Here is a 15,380-nt window from a genome sequence, read left to right as displayed (position 1 = left end):
CATAACTTGAGGAAGAGGCTGTCAACAAGCTTCCATGGGGATTCTATCACAAAACACAAAATCCTCATATTTCCCAATTGAGAACTTAACCTTCACTTGTTGGTTCACTGTCATTTCCCTATCTTCACTAAGGTAATGAAGTTTATATGGTTTATGATGGGGTAGAACGGTGATGGCCAACTTATCAACCACCCTAGTACTACAATAATTGCAATAGGACCCAATGTCTACAACAAGAGAATAAGTGTTTTCTTGAACTTTTCATTTTGTATGAAAGATTTTTTTTTATCAATAAATCTCTTTATGACGACTATGGTGGATTAGGTTGATTATTGAGAGCTCTTCTTATCATAAGAAAGTCCCAATCACAAGGGTAGGCACCTTTACTCTTTGACTCACTAGATTCCTCACTCTCATTAGCATTATCCTTATCTTGGTTACTATAAATGTCAACAACCCTAAGAATTATGGGGTTTTTTTTTTGTTGGGCATTGTGATTCAATATACCTCTACCAAATATGTGATGACCTTCCCTTGGTTTTTTTCTTTCTTTACCTAAGTTCCTAAAGGGTTCTTCTTCGAATTATTTGCTCTCCCTCTTGTAGTCTTTTATCCCATAAGAGCTAGAGTGGTTCAATTTCAAACCTTTTCTCAAATTTTATTGCTCTACCTTTATGCAAATTTGTACCAAGTGATTTAACTCTTGGTAGGTGATAATGATGTCAATGACGCGATAAAGTTAATACTACTAAACTACAATAACTTCAGTATTGTTAAGATAGTAGTCAAAAAATGCAAAGGGTAAAGTTAACCATATTTCGTCTCCCGACGAACACAAAATTGGTTCTTGGCAAATTAGTTCTTATAGAAACTATACAAAAAGGGGTTATTCAAATAAAATAATACATAAAGAAATAAAACTGGAAAAAGATAGAAAGATATTAAAAAAATGATAAAAAAAACAGGTTGAACTACTGCTTTTTCAAAATAGGATTTATCATTGGTTTCCTAAAGATTGTTCTTATTGATTTCTTGTATAAGATTTCAAATTAATCAATATAACTTCTCAATTAATTCATTGGCATCCTCACTTTTAACCAAATTAACTTCTCAATAAAAAACAAGAACTTTATAGATTAATCATAGTAAATTTAACTAAAGTAACTTCTCAATTAAATATTACTATGTCTAATCATGTGTATTTTTTTACCTCTTATATTTAGTAATAGCTAATTATCCAAAGTAACTTCTTGATTAATTCTAATCAAAGTTTTCACCTTTAACCAAAGGATCTTCTCTATTGTTAGCAAAAACTCATTCAATGATATGAAAGTTTATAAATTTAATCAAAGTAACTTCTCAATTAAAATTTAAAAACCCTTGGACTCATGATTGTTATAATATGTAAATTTAACATTGTGCTAACTTGCTACAATGTAAAAATAATTACTTTTACTAGATTAAGAACCAAAAGACATAGATGAAAATAAATCACAACAAGAATCCAAAGAACAAACAAATTTATTCACCTAACCTTAAAATTCAATTAAGAAATTACAATGGAACTAACCCTTTAAGTTTAGCCCTCCACGGAATGCAAAAGCAACATAAAAATAGAACAAGAGAGGGGAGAAAGAATGAAATTAGCCCCCTTAAAGGGTTCTTAAACTCCGAAGTTTCGAAGTTGTCTTTTATGCTTCCCCTTGGTCTCTTTACATAGGACTTGATTAGGTTTATATTGACTTTTCTGCTATTGAAATCTCTCAAATATCTTTAAAATAATCATAAATATCATTTATCTTTATAGTTGTTATGAATCTCCAAAAATATTTGTGAGATGTAACCAATTTTAAAACTATTTGACGAATATAGTTGGTTAATAATTTCTGATATAATTAAATAAATTAATTAGTTAAAGATATTTGATAAATTATCACAAACTAATATTTGCATTAATTTTACCAATAAGCCATTTGCATTCCTTAGTCCAAATTTGCAAATAAATCCAAATATACCAATATTTGCATTTTTAACCCCTCTCATTTGACTATGTTTGACTAATTGGAAGATTTGACTTGTTGATTCCCCAATGAGAAGTTTACACATGGTAACCCCTCTTTCTCTCAAAATTAGGGTTCTCCATGGTCCTGTGCAAGCTTTGTGGATGAATTTGATGCGCGATGATGGGTTTGTTCTGGCACAGTGGTGTTTGTCGTGGTGGTTAAGGCACGGTGGCTTCTTCATCAATGGATGGTTCATTGATGGATGTTGCTAATTGAAGGTGCAGGTTGAAGACGTGGCTAATGACGTGATTTGGGTTTGCGAGGGCTTCTGGGTTGCTCATTTTGCATTTCTGGTTCTTCATTGCAGCGTTTCTTGCAAGTGCAAACTATTCTGGTAATGGTTTCGTTGTTTAGGGTTTCACAATTAGGTCGCAAAATGTTGTGCGTTTGATTGTTTATTATGTGCAGATCTACAAATAGGGATGGAGGCGTTTTCATCACCATTGGCTAACAACGACGATCATGGTTACGTGTTGGTGGTCCAATGAAGTTGTTGCGAGAGGTGTGGTTGGCTAACGATGATTGAATGGTGGTTCTGTTTTGGTTGTGTGGATAAGATGATGATGTGTTGAGCCCTAATTGGTTAACTTGTGCGTGCAAGGATTACACCACTTGTCATGATCTAGTTGGACAAGTTTGTAAGTTTAGGATAGTGGACATGTGTCAATCTATCACTAGCTCAGATGTAGGTATTAGGATCAAGGCCACGTGGCAACATCTGAATGGGTTTAATTTTGTGAGTAGTAGGGAGTGAAAATAGTTATATTTAGGGGTGCATAACAAGTTTTATGTGGGCTATTTGAGAATGGTGGGGTGTTTGAGTAAAACTAGGGGTGTATTTAGCTCGTGGTTTATTTCTTTTCAAAATTTACTAGTTGTGACTTTTTTGAAACTTGGAACAATTTAAGTTTACACGTTTAATGACCCAATTTAACTTCAACTGTATCAATAAACGTTAGATTATCTAGGAATATTTTATGCAACTAAAATCACTTTTTAAGCAATTTTTATCTCACAAACTCATTAAGCCTAATTATCACAAATATTGATCAAAACAATCTTTTAAGTACTAAAATTCAATTATATCCTCAAATTTAAATATTAAATGAGGACAAAAGTTTGTACTCATCACACCCAACATTTATCCTTTTTCACTCTATGGCAAAATTAAGTAATTTCAAAACTTGTTCTAGTTATTTTATTCCATATCTACACTGGATCAAAGGAAGGAACATAACTGGAAACAAATTAAACTTTTAGAAATCAAGTTTTCATGTATATACAAATGGAAAAGTTTTAATTTTCATACATTAGTTAATTTTTGGAATATACAAGAAAATCAAATATGAAAGATATAACTCAAGATTAAACATAATTTAAAAAACAAATATTCATCAACCAATTCTAACACCATTTGTTTCTCTTTTTTAGAAAGCCAATATTTTTCATTTTACAAAACTTCTTTCATCAATTTTCCTTTTTTCCATTTTTATTAATTTGTGGGTGAGGTACTCACCCACACACTTTATTCATCAACCAATTCTAACATAATCCACTAGCTCCTTATTTCTTCCTAAAGTAAGGGGAAATATGGTCTTTTCTTTTTTTAGGTTTTTGTAATTGGCTTTAAAACAAGAAAAAGAGGTTTAAAGGCTTAAAGTGGATTAATATCAAGGTGAGCTTATTTGGCTAAGTAGTTAAAAATAAGAAATGCCTCAATCATATCAAATCATGCATATTCATTTAAGTTGCAAAACAAAAGAATTAAGCTAAATATTTGAGTATAAACAAAACACAAGGTCACTCAAGAAAAATAAGAATGGCTCATGATGGTCCATCCTTTACATTAAGGCTCAAAACTCACAAGGTCAAACTCTTCCATAAAAGATTTAATCAAGAAATTCTCAAATCAATTTAATTTGCAATTCTCAGAAACAATCCACTCATATCCACATAACTCTTATTTTTCCAAAATTATGATCGTTCCAAATATTGAATCAACTTTTAAAATCCAATGCAAATATTTTTTATTGAATGCAAGCAAAACATTTTTGGAGGGATTTCCTATGAGACATATTATTTACAAGTTTCACTAAGTAAAAAGTTAATACTTCCACAATTTTCTCAAAAAAAAAACATAGTTTTTTTTAACAAAAATTCAAAAAAAAAAAGAAAACAAAAACAGAAATCCTAATTGTGGTTCGTCTCCCCCACACTTATTTCAAAAATTTTCCTTGATGAACTTATGTTGGGGAGAAGACAAAATTTTTTTGTGATTTTTGGCTCAATCTAGCCATATGTCAAAATTTATTTTCTTTAGTTATACAAAGCACATGTCAACTTGCACAGTTTTTTTTTTAATTTTTACATTTTTATTTTTATCAAAAATAAAAACACATATTTATGAAACTTTTCTAAATATTTAAATATTTTATAAAATTAAAGACAAAAAATAAATATGCATGCAATTTAAATATTTTATCAACAATGTTGTCAAATAAATTTGAATCTAACCTTTTTTCCTGTTCTAACAATCTTTCTCTTGTCTTCATAGCCAAGTCAACAAAAATCACCATTGAAAATTTATGTTCATTGTTTACATCAACAAACTTGATGTGTGGAGTGTGTGGCTTCAACTATATTTTAGCATCATCAAGTGCATTAGAATCCTTAATCAGATCATTCGTAATCCTCATAATCTTATAGGAAAAAAATGCACCTAAAGTAGTTAACTCTATTACTTTATCATTAACCAAGTCAATTGTAGTAGTAGATGCTTCAGATGCATCTTCTAATATTGTTGGTTCTTCAACTACACTTGAATCCTCCATTTTTTATTCTCACAACTTTGCTCCTGAAAAAGATCATTTGTACTCATAATATCATTAATAGATAAAACTTTATATTTACATTGAGCAACATCATCATATCCATAAGACATTTCTTCTACTCTTATAGCCAACTTTAGAAGCACATTTTCTATGTCATGACAAAATGTTCTAAATTATGCAGTTTCAACAAATCTCTTATGGCCTTGGAGGGTAGTATTAACAATTAGAACTAATTCTACAAAGTTGTTGTTACTTGCATCTTCCAACATGTCATACAATATTTACTTATTTTCATGCCACTCTTGCTCAATATTTTTGCATCGTTGATCAACTTGCAACCTTTCATCTATAGCCTCTAATTTCGCTCTCACTCCATTAGTATTGTAACTTCCTTATAGGATGGTCCATTGGTTACTTCAACTTGTTGTAGTGGTACATATTGTTGTTGAAAACTGTGTAGAACATATGGTTGTTGTGGATAGTAATTGTAATCCATTTGATAATTATGTTGTTGATTATTTTCATATGAAAAATTATTTTGCATTTTCAAAAGAGGTTTTCTGAAAAGAAATAAGTTGAAAGCTTGTTAAGTACACTTCCAAGAAAGAAATGTGTGTCTCATTGGACAACTTAAGTACCTTACCTTTCCTCACCCAAAGTGATCCCCAACTAATCTCACAAATTTATCAACAAAATTCCTCAAACAAAAATTATGATTGAAAAAAGTTTAGAAAACTAAAAGAATGAAATAAAATAAAATAAAAAGTTAGGAGAAAAAATGTTATAAACAAAACTAATATTAAAATAGGAAAAATAAAATAAGAACCTAAATGATAAGAATTCTAACCGTGTTCCCCAGCAACAACACAAAATTTGATAATATTGTCGTTGACACGATCAAATTAATACTACTAAATTATAGCAAGTTTAGTATTGTTAAGATAGTAGTCAAGAAAATAGAAAGGGTAAAGTCAACCCTAAGTCGTCTCCTAACAAACACGAAATTGGTTCTTGGCAAATTAGTTCTTATAAAAACTATACAAAAGATGTTAGTCAAATAAAATGAGAAATAAAGAAATAAAATTGGAAAGAGATAGAAAGATATAAAACAATTGTAAAGAAAAAATGTTGATTTCACTACATTTTCAAAATAGCATTCATCATTGGTTTGCAAAAGATAATTGTTATTGATTTCTTGACTAAGATTTCAAATTAATTAATGTAACTTCTCAATTAATTCGTTGGCATCCTCACTTTTAACCAAAGTAACTTCTCAATCAAAAGCAAGAACTTTATAGATCAACTATAGTAAATTTAACCAAAGTAACTTCTCAATTAGATATTACTATGTCTAATCGTGTGTATTCTTTTTCCTTTTATATCAAGTAAAAAACTAATTAACCAAAGTAACTTCTTAATTAATTCTAATCAAAGTTTTCACCTTTAACCAAAGTAATTTTTCAATTATTAGCAAAAACTCATTCAGTCATATGAAAGTTTATACATTTAATCAAAGTAATTTCTCAATTAAAATTTAAAAACCCTTGGACTCATATGATTGTTATATTATGTAGATTTAACATTGTTCTAATTTGCTATAATGTAAAAATCATTACTTTTACTAAATTGAGAACCAAAAGACATAGATGAAAATAAATCACAACAGGAATCAAAAGAACAAAAAAATTTGTTCATCTATCCTTAGAATCCAATTAAGAAATTCTAGTGGAACTAACCCTTGAAGCTTAGCCCTCCATGGAAGGCAAAAGTAACATAAAAGTAGAAGAAGAGAGAGGATAGAGAGGATGAAATTAGGACTCCCTAAAGGATTCCTAAACTCTGAAGTTCCGAACTTGTCTTTTCTACTTCCCCTTGGTTTCTTTATATAGAACTCATCATCAAGGAAACTAGCGCTCAACGATGGCACTTAGTGCTATTTCCCTTGCAATAACTGGTGCCACTCGACGCCAAAGCATTCACAAAAAATAGGTGCTCAATGGTGGAGAACTCCCACTCAGCACCTTAAAGCTAAAATGCTCTTAGACCTACAACGACCACTAGCACTAAACGCCACCTAGATGCCGCTCAATGCCTATCAATGCGCAAAAAGTGGCGCTCAACTGAGGAAAATGCCGTTTAACACCTTATGAATTCACAATAGAAGAATTTTATGCAATTGAGTGAACTCAAACCTGATTAATTGCTCAATTTGGTATTCCTCCTTCAGTACTTTGGTTCAAAATAATTCTCCCAATCAACATAAAATTTCACCAAACAAATCAAACATCAAGTTATATAAAAAAACACACCAATTTACACCAAATCATTAACATCAGTTCAAATTCATCAAGCAAATGAAAATTTTCATCAATTACTAAAAAACATGTTTATAAACTCACACAGAAAGACAATTACTAGCTTCTATCACCTTGATCTGGCTGCTCAAAAGCTCTAAATAGAGAAACCCCTTTCTACTCGTAAGACATCATGCATGTGAGTGAACCCCACATGCAACCAAATTACAAAAAAGACAAGAAAAGGACAAAATCTAACTTACCCTGAACCAAAAAATTGACCGGTTGATCTTAATAAGCTAGTTGTAAGGAACATTCCTACAGTCTTTGATCTTAAAGAAGATGAACAAGGAGTATGATATCTTAGAGAAAAGGTATAAGTGATGTGATCTTGAAGTATGAAGCAACATAAATGGAAGCGTGATTGGATCTTGAAGTATGAAGCAACATAGATGGAAGTGGCGTTCGACGGTTATTAGTTGGCTCCCCATAGGAATTGCATTTTATGAAGAGAGCAATTTGGACCTTGCATTTGAGAAGGACACATGTTCCTTGAAGCTTGCTTGGCACGTCTTATACTAACCTTGCATTTGAGAAGGACCCACGTTCCTCTAAGCTTGCTTGGCACTGTTATACTAGAATTAGGTTTCATCTCACATTAGTAGTAGTTTGTATTTCTTTAAATCCTTGTAGCTTACTTGGTGAATTCAATTTCTTTCTTATATATAGAGAATTACACTTGTATCATATTTTTCAGATTTGGAAGAGACATGCAAATGCTATTAATGTGAATTTGTTGTGCATATGTGTGTGCGAGTTTTATCTTAATCAAGTTGTTCAAGTGGTAACTCCTTTCACTTATCTCATTCATGAGTGGCATGGATGGCACACTTCCAATCTTAGTGTTTTCTTCACTTATCTTGAAAATGGTTCAGGTGGTGTGAATCCACACTTATCTCGAGTAGTTCAAGTGGCGTGTGTTGTGTGGTGATCAAATTCGTGGAGTGCTACTTATCTTGCAAAAGGAGCAAGTGGCGTAGCTTTGATCGTAGTCCAAATTAGCATGACCTTCATGATCCAATTCTCACTCATCTTGGAGCAACTCCAAGTGGCGTGGCAACACTTCTATTCAATGGTTCATCTGGTCAATTCCTCTATCTTCCAATCTGCTTAAAGTTTGCAATTCATTTAAGTTCTTCGCTGCTTTTCCTTTCAAAATTCTGTTGTAGTTAGCCAATTCATCGAACAAGTAGCATGTGTCTTATCCATCCACGAAGCAGCTCGTATCAAGAAGACTCCTAGAGAAAAGTTTTTAGAGAGATAGAGTGTTTTTAAGTAATGATATCCCTTTATGAAATTCTTATTTATAGTTAAGCATTTTATTATTAAAATAATAGGATCTCATTAATTTAAAACATTGTCACTCTAAAAATACAATTTTCTTGGTTCTCACAAACTTAGAGTTCAATTCCATCATGAAAAATGAAAATAGGTTATGTAACCATGATGTAAAAATATTTTTCACCATGATTTAATGGGGTTAAATATGTTTTTGGTCTCTTAACTTTTAGTGAAAATTGAAATTAGTTACTCTTTAAAACTTTGGACCAATTCAATCTCTCATCTTGAGAATGCGTGAATTTAGTCCTTTTAAAGTTAGAGGACTAAATCCACACATTTCTAAAGTTAGAGGACTAAATTAGACTAAAGTTTCGAAGAATGACTAATGTCAATTTTCACTAAAAGTTAAGAAATCAAAAACATATTTAACCCCAATTTATTTAATTTATATAATAACTTTAAAAATCATATTAATAATTATTTATTATTTATTATTAATTAATAGCGTAAATCTATTTTATTAATTAGTATGTCAATGCTAAGTTCTTCTATTAAATATACTTTTTCTATGATTTTTATTAATAATAAAATTGAAATTCATGTAGAATTCATAATTTAGCGAGTTTTTAAAGACTGCCTTATTTATTGTTATGCACTTAAATAATTTATGTATCATTTATATCAATTTTAAGGTTTAATAATACTTTTGATCTTATGTAATCCTTTAATTTTTCAAAAATAAAAATAAATAAATTAAATGTGGTCATTTTCGTTATATTGACTTAATATCATCTTTTCATTTAGTTTTTAAAATTGAATAATATACAAAATGCATTGTATCTTTTCCAAATATATAAAAGTGACATTGAATAAAGACTAAATAGAGGGAAAATATTGGTCCATTGATACAAATAAATATAGAACTAAAAAATACTGCTAGCCCTAAATTTCAACTAAAAATAAAAACACATTAAACAACACCTGACATCAATTCATTGTTTGTCTTTCTTTACGGGTGTATTAAAGAAGAATAAATCCTCAATCAAGTAGATGAATTGAATGAGAATGAAATTCGAATTTAAAATTATAAGACTCAAAACCTAAATCCTAGGTAGTTGGACTTCATTAGGAACAATTCGAATGTTGAGTGGATTTGGTTTAGATACCCTTAAATTTAAGTATTAAAATCAACAAAATGTTAATTTATAATTGCGCTAGTAATTTTAAATTTAGATTCTATAGATTTTGGTATTATATTTTTGTTATACTTTGAAAATAAATTGATGTACCTTAATATTTTAAAATATATTAAATATAAAAACATTCCAAACATGTTATGTGAAATTGTGAGTAAATACTTTGATAATTACTTGCAAACTTACATAAAATCCACGTATACATGTGAATATTTTGAATAAAATTATTTTATTTTTATTACCAAGAAAATAAAACATGAAATTTGTAAAGATTAGTTTATTTAGAACGTAAGTCTCATAACATAAATTTAAATAAGTAAAAAAAGCAAATTATATCAAGTAAAATAAAATTAAAAGATTTTGCATTGACATTCCTCTTCGATCATGTCCTGACTTCCTTTAATTTTGAAAAGTATAAAAGAAAAAGCAAATTCATAAAAAACATGTTACCAATATAAATTTATAATTAAAAAATAATTTAATTACCTTTATATAAAGACAATTAGGCAATTTTATAAGTAACAAGATGCAATTTGTACTTTCATTCCTAACTCTAATATTTTATAATAAAAAAAAAATCGAACTAAAAACTTTGCTAGATAAAAATAAATTGACAAGAAAGGAAAACCCATTAAAGATAAAGCAACGTATTAATCTTATTTAAAAAATAAATATCTTTTAGATGATATGAAAGAAAAGAATCACCGAAAAGAAAATAAAACTTTAATTAAGATGTAATCATATGTATCTATATATGTTCGAAAACGAAAGGAGCATGTGACATTATTCCGTTAAAAGGTATACATGTAAATTTTGCTTTTACAGTTAAAAGATAGTGTAGTGAATGGAATCTAAAATTGTTTAGTTTTTGTTTCCGTGAAGGTACAGACAAAAATAGCAGGATTGTTCATAGGCAGTGCCTTCGTTTAAGGATGATTCACAGAAATGATTGGCTTACGATAAAAATCAGAATTCATTAGGAATGAAAAACAAAGTGTGATTATGAATGTTGTTGGCTTACGATGAAAAGCTCTATTCCCATTGAAAGGGAAACAGTTGAGGGGCGTCATTGCAGTGGGATCCATCAGAACCCAAGCTATACATGGAGGAACAGTGGTCACTCCCATTGGGAACCAACACTCGCTCCACAGACTCTAAGTTGCTGTTATCCTGCAGACTCAGGGCTAAGGGCTGCATCAGGGACATCGACGGAGCCTGCACCATTTGGTTCAAACCATTCCCAGGTGTGTGCGTGTGTGATGATGACAGAAGAGAGAGAGCACAAGGAGTGTCATGCACCGAATTTGTTGTTGTTAAGCTTTCACAGAACATTTTGCTTCTCGCTCCACAACTTTCTGATAAAGGGCTGCTCCTGAGAAGCGTGTGGCACACAGAAGGAGACGGAAAGGGAAGGTTTTGGTTGCTGAGTGCACCTGTGGAGGGATGGTTACCGTGTAGGAATGCCACTTGCTTCCCTTCTTTCTGAGAAGATCCTAGAAAAAGTTCTTGTTTATCGACCAAGTGCACTTGATGGTGGTGCTGGTTCTGCAACCTACCATCTGCAGAGGAAGTCACAAGCCCTCCACTCCAAGGGGGGCTCATCATGGCACTCGAAGGATACACGTGCGGATTTGAGAAGGGTAGTAACTGAGTACCTGAAAAATCTTCAATTTCTCAACTGTTATACTTTATCTAAAGGGAACTAAGAAGGTAAACAAAAGGTTTCTCAACTGTAGTTTTGTCCAGGACAAATTATTGTATTCTATAATCCTGTACCTACCACATGTTACATTAGAAATATGATGATCTCAAATCATCTAACAGTTCTGATTTGTATGAACAAATTTTGCAAAGCAAGACAAAAGATGATAATTTCTTGTGGATGACAGTCTAGATCAATCTCTAGAAAGAAGCATCTTCCAAACAAAGTCCAATACATGCTCTTAAAATGGTAAGCATCAGGTATTATTGTATAAAGTTTTGACTTGCCAAACGTCATTTCAGTCCCCTATGAAGTAAAATGATAGAGAAACGATAAAAAAAATGGATAGCTTTTCATAAAACAAAGAAGAAAAAATAAGAGTTATAGGAAGTCAAAGATCAGAATGATTGATGCATAGACTCTGAAGCACATGGGAGTTTACTGAAAATGTTTTTCCTTTTTTATGGTCTATATGTAGTGACATATTTAACTAGTGGCCACTAGATTGTCATGAGCGTGGACATAAATGGACCAAATCAGCCATATCAGGTATGTGGGCAGCGCACTCATTTAGCTAAGTGCATTGTTTCCACATGAAACTTCTTACTCTTTTGAGACTCGTGTACCTATGTGGATGTGTATCTCTAGCTAATACCTGCATGAAATCCACGCATATATGCACATGGGTCCATTCCATTCAGATAATGTGGTAGTAGAACAACAAATACAACCCCAAAGCTTACCTTGGTAATTCGATAAAAAACTACCAGGTCGCGTGTGAGCTTCTGGCTGAGGCTTTCTTCTCCGTCTGTTGTGTCCATCTAAACGCTTTCTGCAGCTTCTTTTTCTCTCATCAAATTGCTCCAGCGAATGGAACCTTCCAAAAAAAGACAAGTTTCAGAATTTCAGCCAACTGAGACACGCCAATATGACATGGAAATGGAATCAAGAACATAAAATCAAATGCACATCAAACTAAGCGGTGAAAAATATTTACCACGGATTTACCACAACTACTACAAGCAATATACCTATACACAGGGTATATTAACAGAACAACACAGGCAAGTCATTCTCTCATATTATGTGTAAACTTCTGTAATTAATTGTGTTCCGTGCACCGGTATATTTTCAGCTTAATTCTCCATGTATATAGCAGAGGTATTTGGTTTTTGAAAAGTGCCACACAAAAAGGGTATAAACATATAACGACAAACACCAAGGTTAAGAACTAGTATTATTTGTAAACTTCAGTAATCATAATAATTCAACATGTTTCGTGTGTGTTGAGATTCGTTATGGTTTAAGAAATCAGTATGCAGCGAATCTTTTTCTAATACTCTCGCAGTACATTCTCTTTCCTTGATTTAATATGGTTTTAAATATATTTTTTTTTAAAGTAAAAACAAAGAAAATTTGCTATCTTTAGAAAATGAATGGTGAGGAAGTAAATACTAAGAGTATAAAAACCTGCTTCTTCTAAAGAACGCTAAGTTAAGATGCTAATGGTAGGGGAAAGCAAAATAAAGTAATTTGGTGTGGTATGAGTACTTGTGAAGCTAACATGAATAATGGATACGGATGCAATGCAAACGACACAAATTAAATGTCGATGAGGTACAATGAAAAGAAAAGGGGGGCAAAAACACAAAAAAGCAATAATTAAGAGGACAAAGCACAGCTTACAAGCAATCTAGAACTGAAATTGAAACAAAAGAACAAAAGCCTGAGTATATATGGTATGATATGATACAAACCTGCTACATTGTTGGCAGAACCTTTGCTTGAGGCCAGCGATTGTGACCTCTGGGGACTTGGAATGGAGCTCACACACCTTGTGTCGCCTATGATAGTCTCTACAATTGCTAAGATCAGAATTGCACCCGTCCACAAGGCATGACACAGTGAGGGTTGTGCTGTTAATGGCTCTAGCTCTCTTAGAAGACCCTGAAGGTGAGGAAGCCACTTTGGAGACTCCAGCAACAGCAGCAACATCTTTGGACTTGGCTAATGGTGATTCAGTGCCAGAATTCCCCACATGACCAAGCTTCAAGTCCACAGAAAACTCCCCCTCCATTCTATAAACTCCAAATCTGTTATGCTCCTCCATTGAGTCTATGTTGGGTATGGAAGCCTTATCCACATCCACCAAATCCCAAGAAGGTGCTTTCAAATTCCAGTCCATAACAAAATAATACAGAAAAGTAAAACCCCTCCCCACCCTTCTACTTCTCCACAGTCCCCCTTAGTATGATGGTATGGAGCATAGGTTCAGAATTGCATGAGGAGCAACAGAAAATTGTGCAGTGAGAAAGGCATGAGGTTGTATTGCATAAATAATAGTGAGAGAGTAAGGAGAGGGAAACTTAAATTAAGAAGCAAAGTGAAAAGGGCATGGGTAAAAGTCCAATTGAAGAAGAATGGAAAGTGATAGATGATGATAGAGGGGAGGAGGAAATCAAGAAAAACTAGACAGACACAAACAGGCAATTATAAGACAAACACATTGGACAAGTTTTTGTCCGTACTAGGAAGAAAGAAGGGGTTAAATATTAAGCAGAATGAAATGAGTAAATAAAGACTTGACCGCCTAGAGTTAATGAAGTAGTAGGAAGAGTAGGAAGAGTTCCAAGGAAAATGGAAGCATAAATTGAGAAGGTTACCAAAGAAGGCACAGTGAAGCAACTAGAAAGATAAAAGTAGAAAGAAAATAAATATAAATAATAAATAAACAGTGATTGCAAGAAGGAAGGGAGAGAGTACTTGCAGTTGCAGACAAGAGCAGCAGTAGGATGCTCACTTCTTCCTTCACCGACCAGTGGTTGCCTGACATGGATTCCATGAGTAGCCAATGGAGTGAATAAGAAAAATAAATAAAAAGAAGGTTTTTTTGATTATGTTATTGATGAATGAGGGAGAGGTTTTTGTGTGTTAGGTGAGAGGGAATCCCAAAAACCATACCTGTTAGAGAGTTAAAGGATGTGAAGTCATGGATTTGTGCACACAGTGGAGTGGATAATGTATTGGAAGTTGATACTGAAGAAGGAGGAGAGAGGCAAAAAGGTCTGGATGATATGCTCCGTCTTAGAAGTTGAACCAAATATTTTAATATTTATTTTTTCCAAATATAGGGGCTTCCTCCCCTCCTCCAGTGAGTGTAGTAGGTTGAGAGAGAAAGAAAGGAAGATGGATAATAAGGACAGGCTGTTGGTTGCTTTCAACTTTTATGAGTCAGGAAAAAGAAGTACAAAGAATGGATGCTCAAGACAAGGCATGTGGCATTATGTTTCACATTTCATGGCATGTCTTTCCCCCGCCTCTTTTTTCCTCTCTTCTAATCTAATTCTAAACATTATTAATTACCTTAATCCCTCATTATCTCTTATTTCTCTAATAAGCTTCAACCCTTAAAAGAGAACTACGTGATTAAGTATTATTTGTGACCCTAAACAATTGAAAAGTGAAGTAAAATTTGAAAGGTGTTGTGAATGGTGGTAAAAGTGGTGGAGTGGAGTTTGTTGGGAGAAGGGTAATGATGAGTGGTGTGGTGGGTCCATGTAGTAGACGTCCACTATTAATTTTGAGGGCTCCAGGTTTTGATAGTTTGCTGATTTAGGCCACAACAAGCATGCCACCCCATCAAACCTTCATATGCCATAACCCCTCCAGCATGTGATCATTTTTACCCTTTCTGCCATCTTCATGTCAATTCTGCTGTGGGGACTGTACCATTTATTACCATCCATCTTACCAGATACACTTACACACACATCCTTATTTTTCAGTCAAACATTTCATTTTACACAACTCCCATTTTTCTCTACTCATATGCTTCCAACCAAATCTTTATTTTGTTCTTTAATAACCTTCTCGTCACGTTACATCACTGTTCGCTATGCTGCTCTCAGATTGCGCTTCTGCATCCATCACATATGTGTGTGTGCTGTGTTTCC

At 32.6% G+C, this 15,380-nt stretch overlaps 1 protein-coding gene across 3 annotated transcripts; it reads right to left on the bottom strand.

Annotated features, from left to right (window-relative positions):
• Nucleotides 1-10,563: 10,563 nt before the first annotated feature.
• On the bottom strand, nt 10,564-14,568 carry LOC114162370 (squamosa promoter-binding-like protein 13A). 3 transcript variants are annotated; one of them, XM_028046237.2, is made up of 5 exons: nt 14,389-14,566; nt 14,191-14,253; nt 13,185-13,561; nt 12,171-12,304; nt 10,564-11,389 (listed from the first exon to the last, which is right to left on the bottom strand). In XM_028046237.2, exons 3-5 carry the CDS (start codon nt 13,535-13,537, stop codon nt 10,758-10,760), a joined length of 1,119 nt encoding a protein of 372 aa, XP_027902038.1. In that variant the 5' UTR covers nt 13,538-13,561; nt 14,191-14,253; nt 14,389-14,566; the 3' UTR covers nt 10,564-10,757. The 3 variants fall into 3 exon arrangements, with proteins under 3 accessions (XP_027902038.1, XP_085522230.1, XP_027902037.1); XM_085666104.1 differs by having other exon boundaries at nt 13,185-14,253; nt 14,389-14,568; XM_028046236.2 differs by having other exon boundaries at nt 10,564-11,380; nt 13,185-14,253; nt 14,389-14,564.
• Nucleotides 14,569-15,380: the final 812 nt, after the last annotated feature.

The sequence above is a fragment of the Vigna unguiculata genome, chromosome 9, assembly GCF_037176805.1.
Source record: "Vigna unguiculata cultivar grain cowpea cultivar isolate G323 ecotype 2 chromosome 9, ASM3717680v1, whole genome shotgun sequence".
NCBI classification, from domain to species: Eukaryota; Viridiplantae; Streptophyta; class Magnoliopsida; order Fabales; family Fabaceae; genus Vigna; species Vigna unguiculata.
Note: the sequence above shows the minus strand (reverse complement) of the source record. Positions and strands in the feature narration are given on the sequence as shown.